This window comes from Chlamydotis macqueenii, chromosome 14, assembly GCF_036417535.1.
Source record: "Chlamydotis macqueenii isolate bChlMac1 chromosome 14, bChlMac1.mat, whole genome shotgun sequence".
In the NCBI taxonomy this organism is placed as follows: Eukaryota; Metazoa; Chordata; class Aves; order Otidiformes; family Otididae; genus Chlamydotis; species Chlamydotis macqueenii.
This window is the reverse complement of record NC_141569.1, coordinates 13,375,780-13,394,751: the sequence shown is the minus strand read 5'-3', so window position 1 is coordinate 13,394,751 and position 18,972 is coordinate 13,375,780. Positions and strand designations below refer to the sequence as shown.

The window sequence follows — 18,972 nt, the reverse complement described above, 5'->3', positions numbered from 1 at the left end:
GAGATGCTGCGGGGAGCAGGCAGCGAGACGCCTGTGTCAGTGTTGGCGGGGAGCAGGCTGATCCGATGAGCGGGGGCTCTGAGGCGGCGTACGTACGTGCCTCCTGTGTGATTCAGCACGGTTCAGCCTCTGCTAACACGCATCGTTCCACGTGCGGGATCTCAGACTTTGAAGTAATTTTGGTGTATAGAACCTCTTTTCTGTTTGTGCAGAAAGTCTTTTCTTCAGGGAGATGAAATCCTTTTCCATTTACAGCTGCCCACGCACCTCTGACAATAGCAGATGCTGTCTGGTATTACAGAGGTGACGGCGTTTTCAGAAATAACATCTTTTCTCTGCAGATCAGTAGGAATTTCTTTCTTTTCTCCTCCCTTCCCCATTCCAATTTTACGCCTTTTTTTTTTTTTTTCTGAAGATGAAAAAAAAAATGCACAGCTTTGAGTCAGATTGCTTTGGGAAACACTTTCCCAGGTCCAATCTTTTCATTATCCCTGCCTTGTAATTAGTATTAAAAAAAAAAAAAATCCATCTCCTTTAATAACATTTCGGCCAGGGACTCCTACCTACACAGCGGTGTAGAACAGGCGGGTGTCGACCTGAGTTTTGTACACGGGCCTGGGCGAGCGCCGCCGGTTCGGCTGGCACCGGGGCCGTGCGGGGCCGCCTTTGCTGGTTTGGAGACACCCGGGGTCGGGGCCCGAGGGTCCCCGGGGAGCGGGGGAAGCCCGCAGGCCGGCGGGGCCGGGGACGTTCCCCGAGGGGCCGAGGCCGGGCAGCGGCTCCGGGGGGGGGGGGGGGGGGGGGTGCGGGCACGGCGGTGCCCTGGCAACGGCGCGCGGCCCCCTCCCGCCCCGCGCTCGCGCGCCTCTCTGCCGGCGACCTTCCGGCTGCCGGGCGAAGGCGGAGGCGGGCCGGGGCCGGGCGGTGAGAGCAGACAGGCAGCGTCTCCCTCCAATAGACGAGCGGAGCGGCCGGAGTGCGCCCCGCCCCGAGAGCCGCGCCGCCCAACCAGCGCTCCGTCTGTTAGGCGTGGGGGGCGGGACTTCCGCTGCCGGGGAGGCGGTTTTGTGTGTGTGTGTGTGTGTGTGTGAGTGAGCGCTGCGTGCGGGGTCCCGGCTCCCCCGCGGGTGGCGGCGCTTGCGGGGCCCGGCCGGGCCTCCGCGGCCACTGCTGAGGGGCGGCGACGGGCGGCCCTCCTGGCGGCGCAGCCCCTTCCGCCGGCGCTGAGGGGGGTCTCCCGTTGAGGGGGGGGGGACCTGCAGGAGTGGAGGGGGGGGGGCCCCCGCGGGGACGGCGGGGTCCCCCCGAGGGCGGCCTGGCAGCGGCGGCGGCGGCTCCTTCCCCGGTTCTCGGCTCCCCGGGCGGGGTGAGGGGCGGGCAGGTGGGCGATGAATGGTTTCAGCACCGAGGAGGACAGCCGGGATGGGCCTCCCGCCGCCCCCTTTTACGGCCAGAGCTGCTGCCTCATCGACGACGGGGACCGCTGCGTGCGCCCCGCCGGCAACGCGTCCTTCAGCAAGAGGATCCAGAAGAGCATCTCGCAGAAGAAGCTGAAGCTGGACATCGACAAAAGTGTGAGTTTGCGGCCTCCGCCGGTCCTGCCCGCCGCCGCCGAGCCCCCCCCCGACCCCCCCCGCAGGGGCCCGTGCCGTCCCCCGCCCGGCACCGCACTGCGGGTCCCTCCCGGGGCGGGGGGGGGGGGAAGTTGCTGATCCGCCCGGCGAGTTGGGCTTTTCGGGTGCCCTTGGTTGGGATGGGGGGGGAGGGGGGGTCACTTAACCCCTGCGAGCTGCGGGGAGAGCGGGGTGCCACGGGCGATGCTTTGTGCGGCAAACTCGGTTCCTCCGGACCGGGGCGTTCCGGGGCGAGAGGAGGTCGCGGCGGGGGGCGGATGCGGCCGTTCCTCCCGGCCCTGGCTGTCTCGTCGGGCTCAGGGAAGCAGCGTTAAAAGCCGTGGCTGGAAGGAGAGCTCTCATGCGGTGGGGAGCGGCCGATGTTCAGCGGGAGCCCAGGAGCGAGCTGCCTTTGCTTTGAGGGCAGCGGGGCTGTTTTAATTTCAGTTTTATATTGAAAACCCCAGACGCTACCAGCTGAAACCAGCGATGCGGGTTACTCTGCCAGTTAGGTGTCACTAACCCTACTTTTTTAATTAGTGAGAGTTTGTGTTCCAGTGAGGCAGATTACTTAAAAATGGACTGCTGTGTTGAACTCGAAACGCGAGGCATGCAGCTTCTCAAACGTCGCCCCTGAACAGCCCAATCTACCGCTGACCGCTTAATGACATTAAGTGACAGCTGTCAGCTCCAGATAGAAACGGGTCCCTTGCCGAGTAACGAAGTGGGTAGAGTGGAGCAGCCCGTCCAGATTACAGAAGGAATTTCTCAGAAGTGACTCAGTTAACAGAAGCCTGCTGTGCATGCTTTTCTTACCTGATCTTTAAAGTTTAAAACCATTAAAACAAACAACAAGAAAAAAAAAAGGTAACGTTTTGAGTCAGTCTGCTTGGCAGCTTCTCCAGCTGGTTACGTCCCTTTTTCACAGCTGAGATACATCATGTCACGGGAAGAGAGTGACTCAATTTGAAATATAATCTTATTCTTAAAAAACAGAGTATATATCCTGGTTGTAGTCCTGAGCAGATTCATCTAGCGTATAGTATATAGTATAGTAATTTCTCTCATTTTCAAAATAATAATTTGTTGCCAGATGAAAGGGTTTGCAAATAGAAAGAGGAAATCAGACTAATGAACTCAAAACGAAGGGAAAACATGAAGTGGGCTGCATAAAGTGGATTCGGATGTAGGGTGCCTGTGTTGTCTGAAGACATTATTGCTTTGCAGGTACAAAATACTTTTTTTTTCATTTGTGGTACTTTTTTGTATATATGCTAATTCTAGAGAGATAGTATTTGTTTAAAAGGGGGTTCCATGGCAGGGTAAGCTATAGGAAAGAGACATTTTTTGCTTTTGCTTGCTTGTTTTAATTGAGGTAATTAGCGAACTTTCATTTGGTCTAGATTTCGAAACACTTGCATCAATAATCTTATGTACTATTCAAACCAGAAAGTTCACAAGAGTGGAAAGGAATAATTTTTTCTTGGTAGTTACCTGGTAGTAATTCCCGAAGCAAATGCACTTCCTCCAGACAATGCCCTATTTTTTTTTTCCTGACACATGATTGCAACCATAAAAAGGAAATATATTATCTGCAGAGGTTCAGGTTCAGCTGGAGCTCTTGAGTCCTTCGTTTTCCTTTCCTTTAGTCTTTGTAATGTAAATTATCTCTAACTCAAAAGTATGATATCAGGCCTGGGCTTTAAGATTAGAAATTCCTTCATGTCGTGAGGCAGTCAGTCCTGCCAGTCATGAAGGATGCGCTCCGTGATGCTGGTGTCTAAGGGGCTGCTGTTGAATGCTGTTTCTGCAGTACCTGGTTTGATTGCTTTTTCACCACTTCTGATTCTTAGGTGAGACATCTGTATATTTGTGATTTTCACAAGAACTTCATTCAAAGTGTCCGAAACAAAAGAAAGAGGAAGACAAGTGATGATGGAGGTGACTCTCCTGAGCATGAAACGGATGTCCCAGAGGTTAGTTGGTGCCAAGTGGGTGTAGGCTGCTTTACCAATTTTGAGCATGTTGATTTTCATCTATCAGAAAATATTTAGATTTTAAATTGCAACTTCACTGAAACTGCTATGGAGTTATTCTAATTTTTCAGGAAGACTTTTTTTCTGATGTGTGATGTCCTAGTTTTCTTCTTTGTCCCTGTATGAGTTCTTTGCCCATGTAAAGTTCTCTATAAGAAACGGTGTGATAAGGTAACTCCACAGCTTCATGTGTGTACTGCTTCCAAACAGAGAGATATTAAAAGGGTATGTGATATTAATTCTTTTTTTTAAGGTAAAAATAAGTTATTTTCAGTTGTGATTGGGGCCCCAATATGATTCTTTGTTACCTCGCATGCGTTACTTTGCTGATACACTAGAGAACCCAGTAGGTCAGTCTCTCTGTTTGAGTGTGTGATATCCAGGGATATTAAGCTTCTCCAGACTTTCGCATATGTGGCATTTTTGTCACTATTTAAAACTACCTTAAAATCCTTCGTAACATCTTTTTATTTTCAGGAAATAGGCCTGAGGTTGTTTTTTTCTGTGTTACAGAACTCTAGAATCATCTTTTCTCTGTGCCATTGTGTGCTGTATTTGCTTTGGGGACGTTTCTGGTACTGTTGACACTGCAAAAAGTTGTGCAGAGGTGATGTTGGTGGAGGAGCCAAGTTCTGACCGCGTCAGCAGAGCCCTCTGCTGGAAATGCCACCCATATTGGCAAAAGGCATTTTTCTTCTGAAAAGAAAAAAAACAACCAACCCACCAAGAACCATTTTGCCAACAAAGCTGTGTCCACACACCTCCTGCATGGAGGTGTTGAAAGAGTAGCAAGTTTTCAGTTTGTTTTTTTGGGGGGGATACCTGACCTTTTCTGGTGGCTGTTTGTGGATCCATTCTACAAGGTTCTCTGTCAAAGCTTTCCCATGCAGGCTTTACCGTAGTTGCCAGGACGATTGGTGAAGACCCAGCTGGCATCTACAAATGTTAATACTGTAGAGCAAGCAGGGCATTTGGTCGTTAAAAACTGAGGGATGCACATCACCTAACTGAACCGGGAACTCTGCAGTCTGTCACTTTTAATGTCATTTTCTTCTTGGTTTTCGGCAGCAATTCCTTTTGCCTTTGAAATATGACATTTCCCACATGATCTTCATCTTCCTTCCTGTAACCTCCCTCCCCAACCCCCTTGCTTTTAAACTGTGCACTTCCCATTGAAGCATTTGAATTTCATTTCTTCTCTGCCTCTGTACTCTGTTTTATGTCACAAGCCATTTGTTCAGTGGCTGCTAAATTGATATTTCATGTGTGAGCTTTTTAAACCTTGTGGGAAAAAAAAGGCTCCCCTTTGCTTGGAGGTTGCAGAGGTGTAATTGAGAGCAGAAATTGGCCAGCAATTCTGTTGACAGCATGTGAACCAGAACAAAATTTTGTCTTTCCTTGAGGCTATTTTGGTCCTTTAGCATTAACAAATACAAAATATACTTTGATTTGTCAGTAAGGCAAGCCGACATGGTTCTGAATGGAGACAAGAAGCAGTCCTGTTGAGCAAGAAATAGTTATTTTTAGATGACTGCATTTCTGCCTGATAGAATCTAAAGGTAGTGCTCATCCCCTCTTCTCTCCATCGCTTCCAGGTTGACTTGTTCCAGCTCCAGGTGAACACTCTGCGACGTTACAAGAGACATTATAAGTTGCAGACTAGACCTGGACTCAACAAAGCTCAGCTAGCAGAAGTAAGTGATGACAGAGGTAGTATCATCTCTGTTATTAAAAAACTTTTTATCTCCTCTGCTGAAGTGCAGATTTTTTGGACGCTGATACCTGCATTGACTCTCTCACTAGTATGTACCTTGTGCTCTGCGGAAGGTTTCAGGGCACCCATAGAAAACTGCATGCTTTCTTTTATCTGAGACAGTCATGGCAGACATGGAAGCTGGCTCCTGAAAGCATGTTTTAGTTACTTGCTTTTCTCTGCTTCTTTTCTCTCCTTGTTCATAGACACAGTCCTCTAGGCAGCAAAAACAAAACCTCATTTCCGGTGGCTTAGGTGTTAACTGAAGATGTCTGCTGTATTGAAACTCAGACTTACACACTACTAGTCACCTGAAGTGCCCCTGCTAGTTTTGCTTCCCTCACAGGGACTTGAAGTGGTTGGAATTGCTTCTTATTAAAGGCAAAATCACTGACCGTGATTTCAGATTCCTTATTTCCCTCCGTTGTCCTGATGTCTTACCATTCTGTATTAAGTCAATAGAAGGCTCTTTCCTTAAGGGCCTCCACTGCTGCTTCCTCACCATATGGGGCAGTTGTTAAGAAAGAACTCTCTGTAACTCTTTGTTATTTGGGCTGGTTGTGCTTGATGTGCATCTGCTCTGCTCTCTTTCCTGACTTGATCTGAAGGCATTCTGTGGGAAAAGTATTCTCTAAACTTGAAGAAAATTACTGAATGGTAACAAGGTTGTTTCTGTAAGCTGAGGCTTTCACAATTGTCTGCCCAAAACTGTCTGTTTTGCCTTTGCTTTAAAGAACAACAACCAGCAGACCAAAAAAGATTGCAAGACACCGTCTTGCTCTCTTTCAAAGTCAACTGGGGAATGAATATACAGAATATAGAGAATGCGTAGCGTAGTGCGTGTAGGAGTAAAGTGGACAAAGCAGGGTGGGTGTATGTCCTCATTAGTAATTCTAATTTGTCATGTTCTAACTAACCAGATCATAGTCTCCCAGCTACCTCCTGCCATGAAGGACTACTTACTTAGGCGATTTACCATAAATGTGCCCAGGAGGAAAAAAAAAAAAATAAACCTACTATGCAAGCAGAAAATAAAGGGAGCCTAACTTAAAGTTGTCACACACTTCCCAGATTTCCTGTGAAGTCTGAGCAGCTTTGACTCTACGCTGGATCCTCGTCCAGCTCCCATGCTTGAATCACTGCTGCCTGAGGCTCTTAGACTCCTGCTGCTACCCCACCGTAAGGAAAACTCAAACTTCCATAAATCTTCTTGGAGTGACTTATTGCTCAGCTTACATCAAAATCCAGTTCTAGAGCTGTGTTGAGTACCAAAAAAGAGCTTCTTCCATATGAGAAGCAGATCTCATCCAGCTCCAACTTGTTTTCTACAGTCGATTTCTGAGGAAAAAGCAGCTAAAGATTCAGGGCTTACGGTAGTGACGGAGAAGGGTAGCCGTAACCAAATCCTAGCCCTCCCATTGCAAATCCCTCAGTGTTCCATCCGGTGAAAACTTAAGCAGTGTGTTTTCCTTTGGATTCTTAAAACTTTGCTACGTCTGGTTCACACCGCAAAGTGTTTCAATATTTCTGACACTCTCCTTTGAAATACTGGGATACAGGGAAAGCTTGCTCTCCAAATAATCTCGGCATGAAATGCCACTTAGGAGGGGCTGTGCTGCTTTGGCAGGAGGACATTCTGGCTTCCAAATTCTGCTTGTAGGTTGGCTGCAAATACTGCTGACATAGCAAGACTATGCTGTGTTCATACGTGCATTCGAGCTGTAAAGAGAGAGGTAAATGAGGACTGACAGTTTGAATTGGTGCATGTTTGACTAAAAGCATACTATGCTCAGTGGCCATAAAATCATGGCCTGTTCTGAGAAACCCTGTTCTGATTATTTCTACTTTTTAATTTCAGAATTTCTATCTCTTTACATGTTGTCCTTCTAGACTGTCAGTCGACACTTCAGGAATATTCCTGTGAATGAGAAAGAAACGCTTGCGTATTTCATCTATATGGTGAAGAACAACAAGAGCAGGCTGGACCAGAAATCAGAAGGTAGCAAGCAACTAGAATGAAGATTAACCAGACGTGGAAAAAGAGAGACCTTGAAGGAACAGATGGTATTGTGCGTTTTAGGTATATAGAAACTGTTGAAGTATACTGTAAATTTTTTTTTTTAAATGCAGTAAGTCTGGATGACAGAAAAAATATATAGACATTCATATCAGGAGTGTTTGAAAACATGTGCCCAGCATGTTTCTGAAGACTTCTTCCCCTCATTTGAAAGTCACATTGGAATAAAGAAATGAGGATAATGAGGAAACCAAGTAAACTTGTAAAACTGTGGAGTTTTAACTCGGTGTTTTAAACCATTTCTGGAAATCTACATCTCAGTGCAATTCGGATCACAGATGGAATTTTTTCACTGAATTCAGACTGCATCACAAACCACCATGCAGTTTTTCTTGGCACAGGACTGGAATAGCAGCAGAGAAAAAATTCATTATCAAGGTGCATGGGTCAGAAGTTTGTCTGAAGCCTGCTTCCCACCTACACATGCTTTGTCTTGCCTTGAGTCAGTGCTTCAAGTCCCAAACTTCTACAAATGCTCCAGCTCACCAAATCTGCTCCAGTGAACACTACTTGACTAGTCTGAAATTGATTTTTTTTTTTTTTTTTTTTTTTCTTCCCCCCCAGCCTCCCATCCCCTTCCGACGTGGGTGCCAAACAACTCTCTGCAATCTCCTTTTCTAATTTCTTTTATTTAAGAACTCACTAATTGTCTGTAAGCATTTAAAAACTTCTGCATTTCCTCAGAATGTGGTATTAAGGCAAATACAGCTTATTTGCTGGGTTTGATCATGTTGGTAGAAATGCTCTTTAATTCACGCGTATTTCCCTTGTATTCAAGGCTCAGTGATGGTAGGTGAAACAATGGCTTAAGACATGTGTCTCTTAATGTCTTTGTGTCAGATCAGGTGTCGGTCGCAGGTGATGCGCATTTTATTCTGAAGCTAGCCTTTAGCAGGTGTCACAACCCTGCTGCGTGGATTAGTGGGCTGGGCAGTCTCTGTTTAGCATAAAGCTGTCTCACGCTGCGGGGTGTAGCGCCGTAACCAGGGTAGTGAACTGACTGGAGCGTGATGCATTTCATCTGGCTTTGCAACGGGCAAAAAGTATTGAAGCACTTGCCTTTCATGAGCATTACGTGTGCTGTCATAAGAGCTGTGAGTGGAGGGTGGCACACTGGTGCTCTTTAACTGGGCGCTGTCAGAGGAGATCGCTCTGATTTTGTTATTTAAAGCCAAGGTGTCCTTACAAATAACACAGTGGTTATTTTAGCAAAAGGAGCTTATAAAAGCGTTGGTTCTGACTGACTGTTCTCCAGTGACCTCAAGTTCTATTCAAGGGGATCTCGTGATTTAAAGCACCACTGTTTCTTTGCTGTCCTAACCAATGTCTCCATTGTGTTACAAGATGCCAAGACTCCACGTAGAGAGTATGTTCTCAACAAGCCTTAATCAACGAACTGAACAGTAGAAAACTTTGGCTAGCATTTTGTCAATGGCAAGTTTTAATATTCCAAAACTGGATGAAGCTTTGCTGAAGAGCTAAACACACAGATCATGATCCCAGCTTAGTACTGCATCGTGTTTCGTAAGGCATGAAAGGTTCACATAGTGAAGCTCTTGTTGAAGCTCTCCCAGGGTCTCTTTAAAAATCAAGTCACAATTTAAAGCAAGCTGTTCACATCAACTCTGAAGTGTTTGCTAGTACTCCAAAAGCATGTTCCACAAACTTCAACGTGTCTAAGTCCTGTGTCATACGCAGAAATCCTGTTATGGTACACGTCCCACTTGTCAAGTTTTGGGGAGTGTGATTGTTTCAGCATTTCCCTGTTCGATCCAGTGTGGATTTTAAGAACATGAGACAACAGACAGGTTCAAGGAATGAGGAGAGAATGTCCTGCGTCAGTATTTCATGAATGTTTAAAAATTTCCTAATTACACGGATTCTTATTGAAAGGATGGAGTAATTCCCACATCAGTCAATATGATCTGGCTTCTCTCATTCAGGACAGATAGCTAAAAGGTTGCGTTCTCTGACTGCATGTCACTCTTCAAAGTGCTTGTGTAATCAGAGGATGTTACCAAGGGAAAATGAGTTTCTGAGTTGAGAGGGTTATGCCTCCTTGTAACTTCTAGACCAAAACTGTAAAATTGTAGTTTGTTTGGGGTTTACTTTTTTTGTTGTTGTATTTTGTTTCGTTTTATTTCTAAGAGTAAATAAATCTGTTGGGGTGTTTTAGCAGCCAGCAGCAAAATTATTCTTTTCAAGGAAATATGGTGGCAGGTTCCATCTGTTCAGGTGTAGTCACTGGAATGCTTTTGTGCAGAGGTGGTATCCAGGAAACTTCTTTTTTTTTTTTTTTTTTTTTTCTGAAAATAGTCAATTGATGTGAAATGTGATCCTTGTTGGTTTCACTCTTAAAGCAATTATACTTTTTTGAAAAAATTCTTAGTGAAGTGTGATGATGAAGAGATGTTTACCAGCCATTAGCAGTTGTTTATAAGGTGGAAAGCTTGGAGGCAAGACACCAAAGAAACAGAGGAATCTTTGGCTGTCGGACCCCATGGCCTTATAAACCCTTGCAAATGCCTTATTACCTTGTTCTCAACTTAGCTAGAGCAAAACGCCTTGAGCAAAAGAAAGCCGATGTCTTGTTGGAAGGGTTAGCCACTTTATGGCTCCCGTGCTAGAAACTGAAATCTCACGTCAATTCAGTAGCAATATCCATGTTCAGGGTGCCTGTGATTCTTGAAAAGCATTTAGTGTCTAATAACCAGAAAACGCAACAATGCAATTGTCATTCTGTATAATACCGTTCTGTGTATTCGAGTCCTTATGCTGCATGCCAATTAAAAAAAACTTTCCAACTTTTTGTTTTAAACTTCAAAGTAAATGTGTTTGAACCTCACACTTGTGAAGCCATGAGGTGGGACATTTTCTCAGCACTTTTAGATGGGACTTGTTGGAAAGATTGAAGATCCAAATCACTTTGGCTGGTAGGATAAGATTTTTTTCTTCTTCTTCTTCTTTCTACATTTTGCTTTTCACAGAAGGGCCTTAAATTCTATCTAGCTTTGAACCATGGAGCACAAGCCTTGGGGGCGTGGAGGATGACCAGATGTCATCTTCCATTTATAATAGTGGAAGCTTATTTCTTACAAGCCTGCATAGGTGACATTCACCCTGGGGCAGAGGAATCATCTTTGAAGCCCTCCAGCCATGATATAGCCTAATTCAATTACATAGCCTAATTCAGTTCTCATTGAAGAGTTGCATTAACTTCATTAGACTTCTGAATAGATCCAAAGCCATTAGTATGGAATCCAAATAATGTGGAAACATCTCCTCCGGGGTTAATTTTGTCCTGTATGCTGACCCTCTGCTCACTTTAAGGGTAGAAGAATAAATCATTGCTGGTAGTTACTGGCTTGAGTTCAACTCAAGGGAGCTGGAAGGATGCAAAGACTTGAGTCAGTGGCAATCCGATGGCTGAGTAGTGCAGATACATTCAGGAAGGCTGTGTTAGAATGCAGTTTTTTAAAATTTCTGCATGTCAAAGAATATTGTATATCAACCTGAAGTAAACAGTTGCGGTAAAAGCTAATGTTTCTTTTGCCAGGCACTTTCAACGCTCAGCCTGAGAAAAGCAGAGTGGACAGGTTTTGTACCACTTGTCCCCTGTACTCTGGTGTCCCAGTTTTCCTTAGAAATGTGGCTATAAACCACTAGGTACCCTGGTGTGCAAGACTTGACCAAAACTATCAAGTCTGGCATGTAAAGTTAGTCTTAAGTGCAAGCTGGCTTCAGAGAGGCTTTGAAATCGAGAGCCAAAACAATCTACAGTAAGTGCAGGTTTTCAAGTGGGTCATGGCGGCACAGAGAAGATGAAACAGGACATGGCCCACAGAGAGACCGAACAGAATACGCTTCCACAGTTAGAAACGTGGAGGAAGATTTGTTCTGTTAGCTCTTGTAATGGATGTTTTATGAGGGGGGAGGAAAGGGGGAGCTGTGCACTTTACGTCTTTTGGTTGAGCCAAATGTAAATACCAATGGGAGATCTTCAGCAGTAACTGCAGTTGGAGGGGAGAGAAATGGTCTGCTGGGGGACTGTTTATTTAAGTTCGCAGATCGTTATACTTCCCCTGAGCACTAGAGTCACTTTGCCTCTACAGTTTAAAAAAGTGGGTAGTACAAGGTAGCCTCCTGTCCAAATAGAGTCCTTGTACTGCCCAGAGTATTGACTGAAGAGTCCCAAAGGTGAAGGAATGTTCTTGATGCCTCACTCCTCTTGTCGCTGATGCCCTTCAGCTATCTCTAGCTTATCAAGTTAGGGAGTTTTCATTTTCCACTGTCAAAGTGCAGATGAACTGTTACGATGTAAGATACCCCTTGCACTTTTCACAGCTATCCCTGGTCTCCCGTTTTTAACTTGCCTGCGAACACATCCGTTTGGAATGAATTAAATGTTTGAAGAAAGTGCAGGGAGAGGGAGGAGGCTCCTGCCTTAAACCTGAACTTCCCTTGCCAGCAATTCTGCAGGCCATCCTGTACGTCAGCAGGCTCCAGGAGCCTCTTGCGTAGCTGAGCCCTAGCAGGACGGGGTTTTCTCCTGTCCTAGCCACCACCCTCTGCTCCGCAGCTAGAGTGCAGGGGAGGTGAATAGCAGGTGGCTTGCAGAATGGCTTGGAGCCTTTTAGCGGGCTTACCGGGAGAGAAAAACTGTGTTCCCTCTTCTGTTTCTGGCCTCCATGTGTTGTGCTGATCTTATGCCAAATGTTTTGGACACCTTGTATTTTTAACTGTAATATAGCTGTGTATTGTTAAAGCGACTTAGTAACTTATAGCAAAAACTGTAGAACTCATTTCTCTGAGGTGTAGGAAATGTCCTGCTTCCACTGTGTATGAGACTTTAACTCTGTACTGTCTGACAAAGATAAAATGCTGAATTTCACTTTAATAAATGATCTATCTAGCAACAAGGCCTACATTCCCTTCTGTTTCCCTTTCTGCCCTTAGCACTTTTGGCTCCAGAGCCAGTGGAGTTTTGCTTTGCATGGATGTTTTGTGCCAGGCTTCTCTGATTCACTGTCATTTCCCACCCACCTTCCCAAGGCTGAAAATATTCCTGACACGGAAGGGAGAATGGCACTGCTGACTAGGCTATGTCAAGCCTGAAGTAGAAAACTCAGGTGATGGGATATTTTGTGACAAACCTGTGTGGGTTGCACGGATGTAAATCATGGAGTCTTTTGAACACGACTCAAAGATGACTCACCAGAAAGATGGAGATTGTTGGAGAACCATGTGACCTGGCATTTTGGGGAGTGTTTGGCTTTTCTATGATGTGGATTTTTTTTCCTCCCCCTCCATCACAAACAGTCAATCAAGTGCAGCATCTCATTTAATTAATGTTTCCTAATGAACCTTCTTTATGTCTAGTTCAACCCTGTGCTCCTGCTTCCTTCTCAAGTACACCCTTGGCTGTGTTTCATGCATGACCTCTAGCTCCTGTTGTCTGGAATCAAAGCTACACGCCCAGCTGACAAGGTGGGTGCTGCTCCAGAGCAACGCTGACTTGTAGCATCCCAATGTTCAATCAGTTAAACTGCAAGATCCTTTTCCATGTAGTGCTTTGTTTCATTTCTTTTTCCCATATTGTTCTTCCTCCTGACCGTCAGCCTTATAGGTACAGATATCTCACTTTTTTTTTTGCTGCAGTGGGGGAGTGAGTGATGCCAGAAACTGGGGCTGGAATACTTGTTCTCCTGAACCCTGTCATGGCATTTCCTAAGGCTCTGCTGGCACTGTCTGAGGCATGCCTTAGCCTTGATTTTTAGCCAGAAAAGAGGTTGTAGTGTAGCTTTTCAGACACTTGGGCTCTCACAGAGGATAATGATAGGATATTGAGAGCTTTATACTCAAAATACATGACCTGAATTTATCACTGTCAAATTAAATTACACCACTGATGTACAGTAAAGTTTTGCACAGATAATTCTCCCTGAAACAATCCCACAGCATCTCCTGTATCCTTATTCCTTGTCCTACACCCAACTGACCTGTCTCCTCCTCATCATTCAATTCATGGCAAGGGCTAAAATGCCCGCTCCGAGGAGGGTGGCAGCTTGTGTGGCTGCTGGATGGTGACTTCCAGCCACGCAGAACATGCCCATTCACACTGCTGCTGATGCGTGCAGGAGACACTCGGTCCCCCCTGTCCTACGTCCCAGGGTATTATTAGCTTTCAGCAGACAGAGAGGGGGACTGCAGGGAGGAGATATTTGAGTACTGAATTAAATTGTGTTGGTGCTTTTCTGTAAGAAAGCATCAGTGATCAGGAGTTACGTTTCAGCCTAATATTCTCTTTGCTAGAGACTGACCTTGATGTATTGGAGAGCTGGGGGAGACTGAGCTGGCCCATCAGAAACAGATCCCAATGTCCTCAGTGCCTGTATGTGTGGACACGTCTGGAGGCTGTCACAATGAGCAGGGACCTTTTCGTGCGAGGCAATATGCTGCCATGCTACAAGAGTGTTGTCCCTGTCTCGGGGAGCTCTCAGTTGAAGCAGGCAAGATCAGAGGTGACACAGGCTGGACCACGAAACAAGGAGCAGGGGTGGATCGCTTCAGAGGGTATCGCCTGCGTGTCGTCAAGCTTTTTTAAGAGGTATCAGGGAAAAGCCTTCAGGTGAGGAAAAGGGCAGCGTACCCGAGTAGAAGGGGAAAAGCTGAGTTCTTTGCATTCCCAAATTAGTGACTGTGGGCTCTCCTGCCCAGGGCGGAAGGCAGAAGGGCCGAAGGAGGACAGCTGTAAGCAGCAACCTGTTGTGTGGGTGCCGCCTTTAGCATGAGAGGGTTTAATGGAAACTCCAATGATAAAATAAACTCCACCGGTTAATCTGTTATTTGCATAGGCTAATGAGGAATGCTGCTTAATCTCATGTTTGCTCCCTGCCAAGAAACCCACAGAAGATTTCAAGCTCAAAACCAAGGAGGAGTCTGCTGAACCTTTTTAACATTTTCACGCTAAGAAACCCAGCGACCAGTAGATTGATCTGCCAGGCGTGACTCTGCGCGTCCCTCTCCCGCTGCCTGCTGCCGTGCGAGGGCAGTGTGCGCTCAGTAACCCGGGTGGTGGGTGCTCTGCAGCCGCACCTCTGAGCCCGGGGCAGCTGCTGGGGGGACCAGAGCCGTTTTCCCATCCCAAAGATGCCTCCTCAGTAGGAGCTGGCTGTACTCGTCGGATACCGGAAGTGGGATTATGCTGTAGTGGGATGTGGAGATCATAAAAATGGTTTGTTTGGGTTTTTTGTTTTGGTTTTTTTTTTTTTCCTGGTTGGACATTGAAATTGAACATGTCCGATTCTCTGCGTGAGCCGTCCTACGGCCTCCTCGCAACGTTGATGGAAACCAGGCTTCGGTTCTCCACTCCCCAGCAGAAAGGGCAGCGCAAAGGACTGGGGAAAAATGCGAATGTGGATTTAATGGTTTAATGTTTTAGAGATGTGGTTAAGCAGGCTGAGCGTGCAGGAGAGAGCCTTAGGGCTTGCTTTTCTTTTTATCTTTTTTTTTTTCATTCCCCCTGTATCCAATAAGGGATAACTGCACGGCTCTGCCAGCACTCTCACACACTTTGCCAGGAGCTGAAGCTGATTTTACATCTCTTATCCTTGCAGGCAGTGTTGGCTTCTTCCCTAAGTACCTCAAAGCCCCCTAATGTGGTTTTACTTAATTGGTTTTGGAATTTTCTCCAAGATCTGCTCCCTGTACGTGTTGCAGGAAGTACTGCCGGATCACTGCGGCATCCTCAGCAGGGAGCACCAAGGTGCGTGTGGGGAAGAGCAGAGACTGCGAGACACAGGAGGAGGGAAGTGTCAGGTAGCTGAGATGGCTCTGCTGCTTCTCCTTTCACATCCGGACCACCGTGGACCAGAGAGCACAGTGATGGGCACCACATCAGCAAACTCACTGACCCAGGTTGCGGTCGCAAACCAGAGAGGAGGCTCCCAGTGCAAGAGGTGTGTAAGCATTGCCTCTGTCTCTTCCTAGTCTTGACTCCTGTGTGGGCAAATCTGTCTTTAGGAAAGGGAGGGTGGAGGATTGCATCCACTGGTCCTGGAGGCAGCTCCTTCGTAGCTCAGTTTGGTGTCTGGGTTTTCGGCAGCTCCTGCGCCTGCTGAGCAGACAGCAGGCCGGCAGCCACGGCCTGGCAGGCAGCCCTGAGCGATCTGATCCCCTGTTTGGTGGCTTTGCCGTCCAAAATGCAGCCCTTCGTTGGGCTGGGGTGGGACAGGCAGGCGTCACATCCAGCCCCTCCACACAGAGCTGTAGGGGAAACAACCCAGGACCCTCCCAGCTCCGCCCGGCCCCAGAGAGCCACCAGGATCCCTGTAGGTGTGCCAAAATGGGACCGTTCAGCTCTTCCCTGTCCAGCCTGCCCTGGAAGGATCCCTGTACCCTGCAGGTTGACGTTCATGTTGGTCCACACCCACCTTCCCAACAGAACCCGTTTGTTTATGTTTTTCCTGGAATTTCCATGGATTTACTGGGTACAACCCCTGACCCTCATGTAAAAAGTGGGATTGGGAATCAGGAGCCCTGCACTACTGCTGGCCTCGACTCACTTCAGCCCTCTGTGCCTGCATTTTCCTGGGGATAAAAAGTGAGTTGAAGGCTCTTCGTTGACACAGTGATAGCATGGGGTATAGGCAGGGATTTTCTTGTTAGGCTAGCACAAACTACCATGCCGGAGAGCTGCTGTCCCTCACCAGGCTGTTCTTTGTCCTCCTCCCTTCTCTCCTTTTCCTGGACCTGTTTTCCCCACTCCTCCCTCCTGCTCATCTGCTCCAAGTCCTTCCTGCAGTCCCCAAAGCAGGTCAGGAAAGGTATCTCCACAATGGCCTTCCCACCTCTTTATGCCATGTTCCTAGAAATAGGAGCCTAAGAGGGTGTGGAATTGGGTGAGTTTAGCCTGGAGCAGCTGGCTTGGTTCCTGGACATTTCGTAGGGTGAGTTGTTGAACACAGCAGCCCAGGCTTGAGTTTGAGTCAAGCAGATGAGCTTCCGTGCAAAGCCTGCCCTTCCACCCTCCGTCAAACACGGGGCCAAAGTAGGGGAAGCTGAAGATGAAGGTGAGCAGAGGAGGGAGTTTCGAGATCGACACAAATTATGTGCACTAGCTCAGACTCATAACTCCTTCCAGCTTCTCAGTTTGGGAAGGAGCTCCTGGCCAAGGCAATTAAATCAGCCTGCTCTGGCCCCCACACCCCCCTCCCGGCTGCTCCTGCAGGTCAGTTACAGGCCATGAGAATTTTGTCAAGGTAACTGCGGCCAAAGAAAAAAAAAAAATCCCTTTTCCTCTCAATTCCTCAGCTTTCAGCCGCCAGTGACACCATACATTCCCGTACTTCTCTGGTTACTGTAGAGTCTTTCAGGGTGGTCAGGACCTGAATTCCTCACGCGAAAGAATAAGTGGGGAAAAAGGAAACTTTGCAAGCAAGGACCTTCTCCACCTCAGGGATCCGTCACAAGGAACCGGGGAGGCTCCAAGCACGTGCCTTGCAGTCCCTCGGCTCCAGCCTCTTGGGTAACGGTCTGTCTTGCTCTCCTCTCGCCAGTAAATATCCTACAGCCTGCGCTTCCTGCTTGTGCTCCAGCAGCCCCGTCTGGTCTGCAGGCTCCTGGAGCTGCCGCGGCTTCAGGTTTGCTATCGTGCTTTAGCTTTGGAGCAACCAGGAGAGATGGAGCTTGTCCAGCATCACACAACTATGGAGGTGGCACAGAGTCCTGCTGAGCAAAGTGCCCGGCTTTTCTTAGCCCCTGCCCTGAGCTGTGCAGCACTGATCCTCCACCAAACAGCCCCAGCTTCCATCCTGGACCTTAAACCCAGCTGCTGTGTCGGACACAAGTGGGCTGCTGCACCACGCACACCATCCAGCTTCACCTGAGGGCTGTGCTGAGATGTTGTGGGAGAAGATCAGTGGGAAATCAGCAGCAAAGCATCATTGCTGCAGGAGAAGACGCTTGCTAACGGGATTGATCCACCGCTGAGCAGGACAAGGATGGGTCACTCTGCAGAAAGCCATGGTGAGCACCTTTGCTAACCTGACATCAAGCACATGAGTCTTGTGAGAGGAATAAATACTCACTGCTCCCAACACCCCGCACTGGGGAAAGGGCCTGCATGGAGCAGAGCAACAAAGGTTGGCTTTGGAGAGGTAGGGGCGTGGGGTGGACAATGAGTTTGTCAGTTGTTCGAAGGATGGTCTTGGGAAGGTCAGCCCATGATGCAGTGCTCTTGGTCTTCTCCCAGGACAGGCAACTCCATGGAGAAATACACCCTGAGCAGAGCTCAGTGCTAGCAGACCCAAGCAAGGACAGCCATAGAGGGGGAAACCCAGAGATTTTGGATTTGTTTAAAAAAAAATAAAGGAAAAGAAGGAAAAAAATATGTTGGAGCTTTCTTCTGCCTTGTGGCTCCAGCATCTTCCGGTGCTTAGATGTCATTTCTAAGCTATGGATTGGAAATGTGTCTTCTCTTCAGATGGGTCTCAGAACCACATGACTCCAGAAGCATGGAGATTTGAGGACGAACTATTGCATGTCATGAACTTTGCAGCTGAGGGGGCCTCTGTTGGACAGAAAACCTTCCCACCTGAGCAATCCTCCCAGGAGACAGTCTGACTTGGAAGCCAGCAACTGGGCTGAGAGGCTCCGAGTGTTGGGAGAGGATCAAAAAGCTCCCCTGGCAGTAAATCTTTCACCTGCCATGTTACTCACAGGGGCTTGTGGCCATTCCTCCGAGGTCGACCCCAGGTCAGGATTTCTCCTGTCTCTTTAGCCCCCAAACCTGGAGATTTTTGTCTTATCTTTGACGCCATCTTGACACCGAAAACAAATTATGGCCCAATTACCCTTACTGCGAGGGGCTGGGGCTACCTTAAATGGCCAGAACTAGCAGGCGCTTCCTTAAGAGCGGATAATTAGAGTGGGATGTGGGGTGGGGAGAGGGGCAAGGGCTGGGGGGGACACCCCTGGCATGGGGCTGCCCTTGTCCCCCCGCTTGGCATGGCAGGAGGGGATGTCCCATCCCATCCCGTCCTGTCCCATCCCATCCCGTCCTGTCCCATCCCATCCCATCCCATCCCATCCCGTCCTACTGACTCTGGCCCAGCTGTGCTGCTCCTGTGGGCTCCAGAGAGACCAGAGCAGAGACGGGGTTCCCCACTGCTCCCCACCAGCGCGGTGTCAGGGGTCCCCTCTCGCCCCATGCCTCCCCCAGCCCTGTGTCGCCAGCTGGGGCCAGGCCAGCGAGGCCCCGTGACGGGACGCAGCCGCCCCGGCCCTGGCCGTGACCTTCGGGGCGACCTTGAGCGAGTCCCTGCTGGGGCCGGGGACCGGCTGTGCCTCTGCTCCCACGCGCGCTGCGGAGCTGGGACATTTCCGTCCTCGCCCCACGGAAACAGCAAACAGCAGCATCGCGGCCGAACTGCCGTAACAACCGACCCAAAACTTAAAAAAATTCCTTTTTCTTCCCCTCGTCCAGTGACATTA

At 48.0% G+C, this 18,972-nt stretch overlaps 1 protein-coding gene across 5 annotated transcripts; it reads left to right on the top strand.

Annotated features, from left to right (window-relative positions):
• Nucleotides 1-1,101: 1,101 nt before the first annotated feature.
• SAP30L (SAP30 like) lies at nucleotides 1,102-15,184 on the top strand. 5 transcript variants are annotated; one of them, XR_015260121.1, is made up of 8 exons: nucleotides 1,102-1,574; nucleotides 3,467-3,589; nucleotides 5,245-5,343; nucleotides 7,293-7,466; nucleotides 12,436-12,608; nucleotides 12,859-12,966; nucleotides 13,792-14,107; nucleotides 15,096-15,184. XR_015260121.1 is itself a non-coding variant. In XM_086758976.1 (4 exons), exons 1-4 carry the CDS (start codon nucleotides 1,389-1,391, stop codon nucleotides 7,419-7,421), a joined length of 537 nt encoding a protein of 178 aa, XP_086615102.1. In that variant the 5' UTR covers nucleotides 1,102-1,388; the 3' UTR covers nucleotides 7,422-12,399. The 5 variants fall into 5 exon arrangements, 1 of the variants encoding a protein (XP_086615102.1); XR_015260123.1 differs by lacking the exon at nucleotides 12,436-12,608 and adding an exon at nucleotides 13,138-13,267 and having other exon boundaries at nucleotides 7,293-7,482; XR_015260122.1 differs by lacking the exon at nucleotides 12,436-12,608.
• The last annotated feature ends 3,788 nt before the right edge of the window (nucleotides 15,185-18,972 follow it).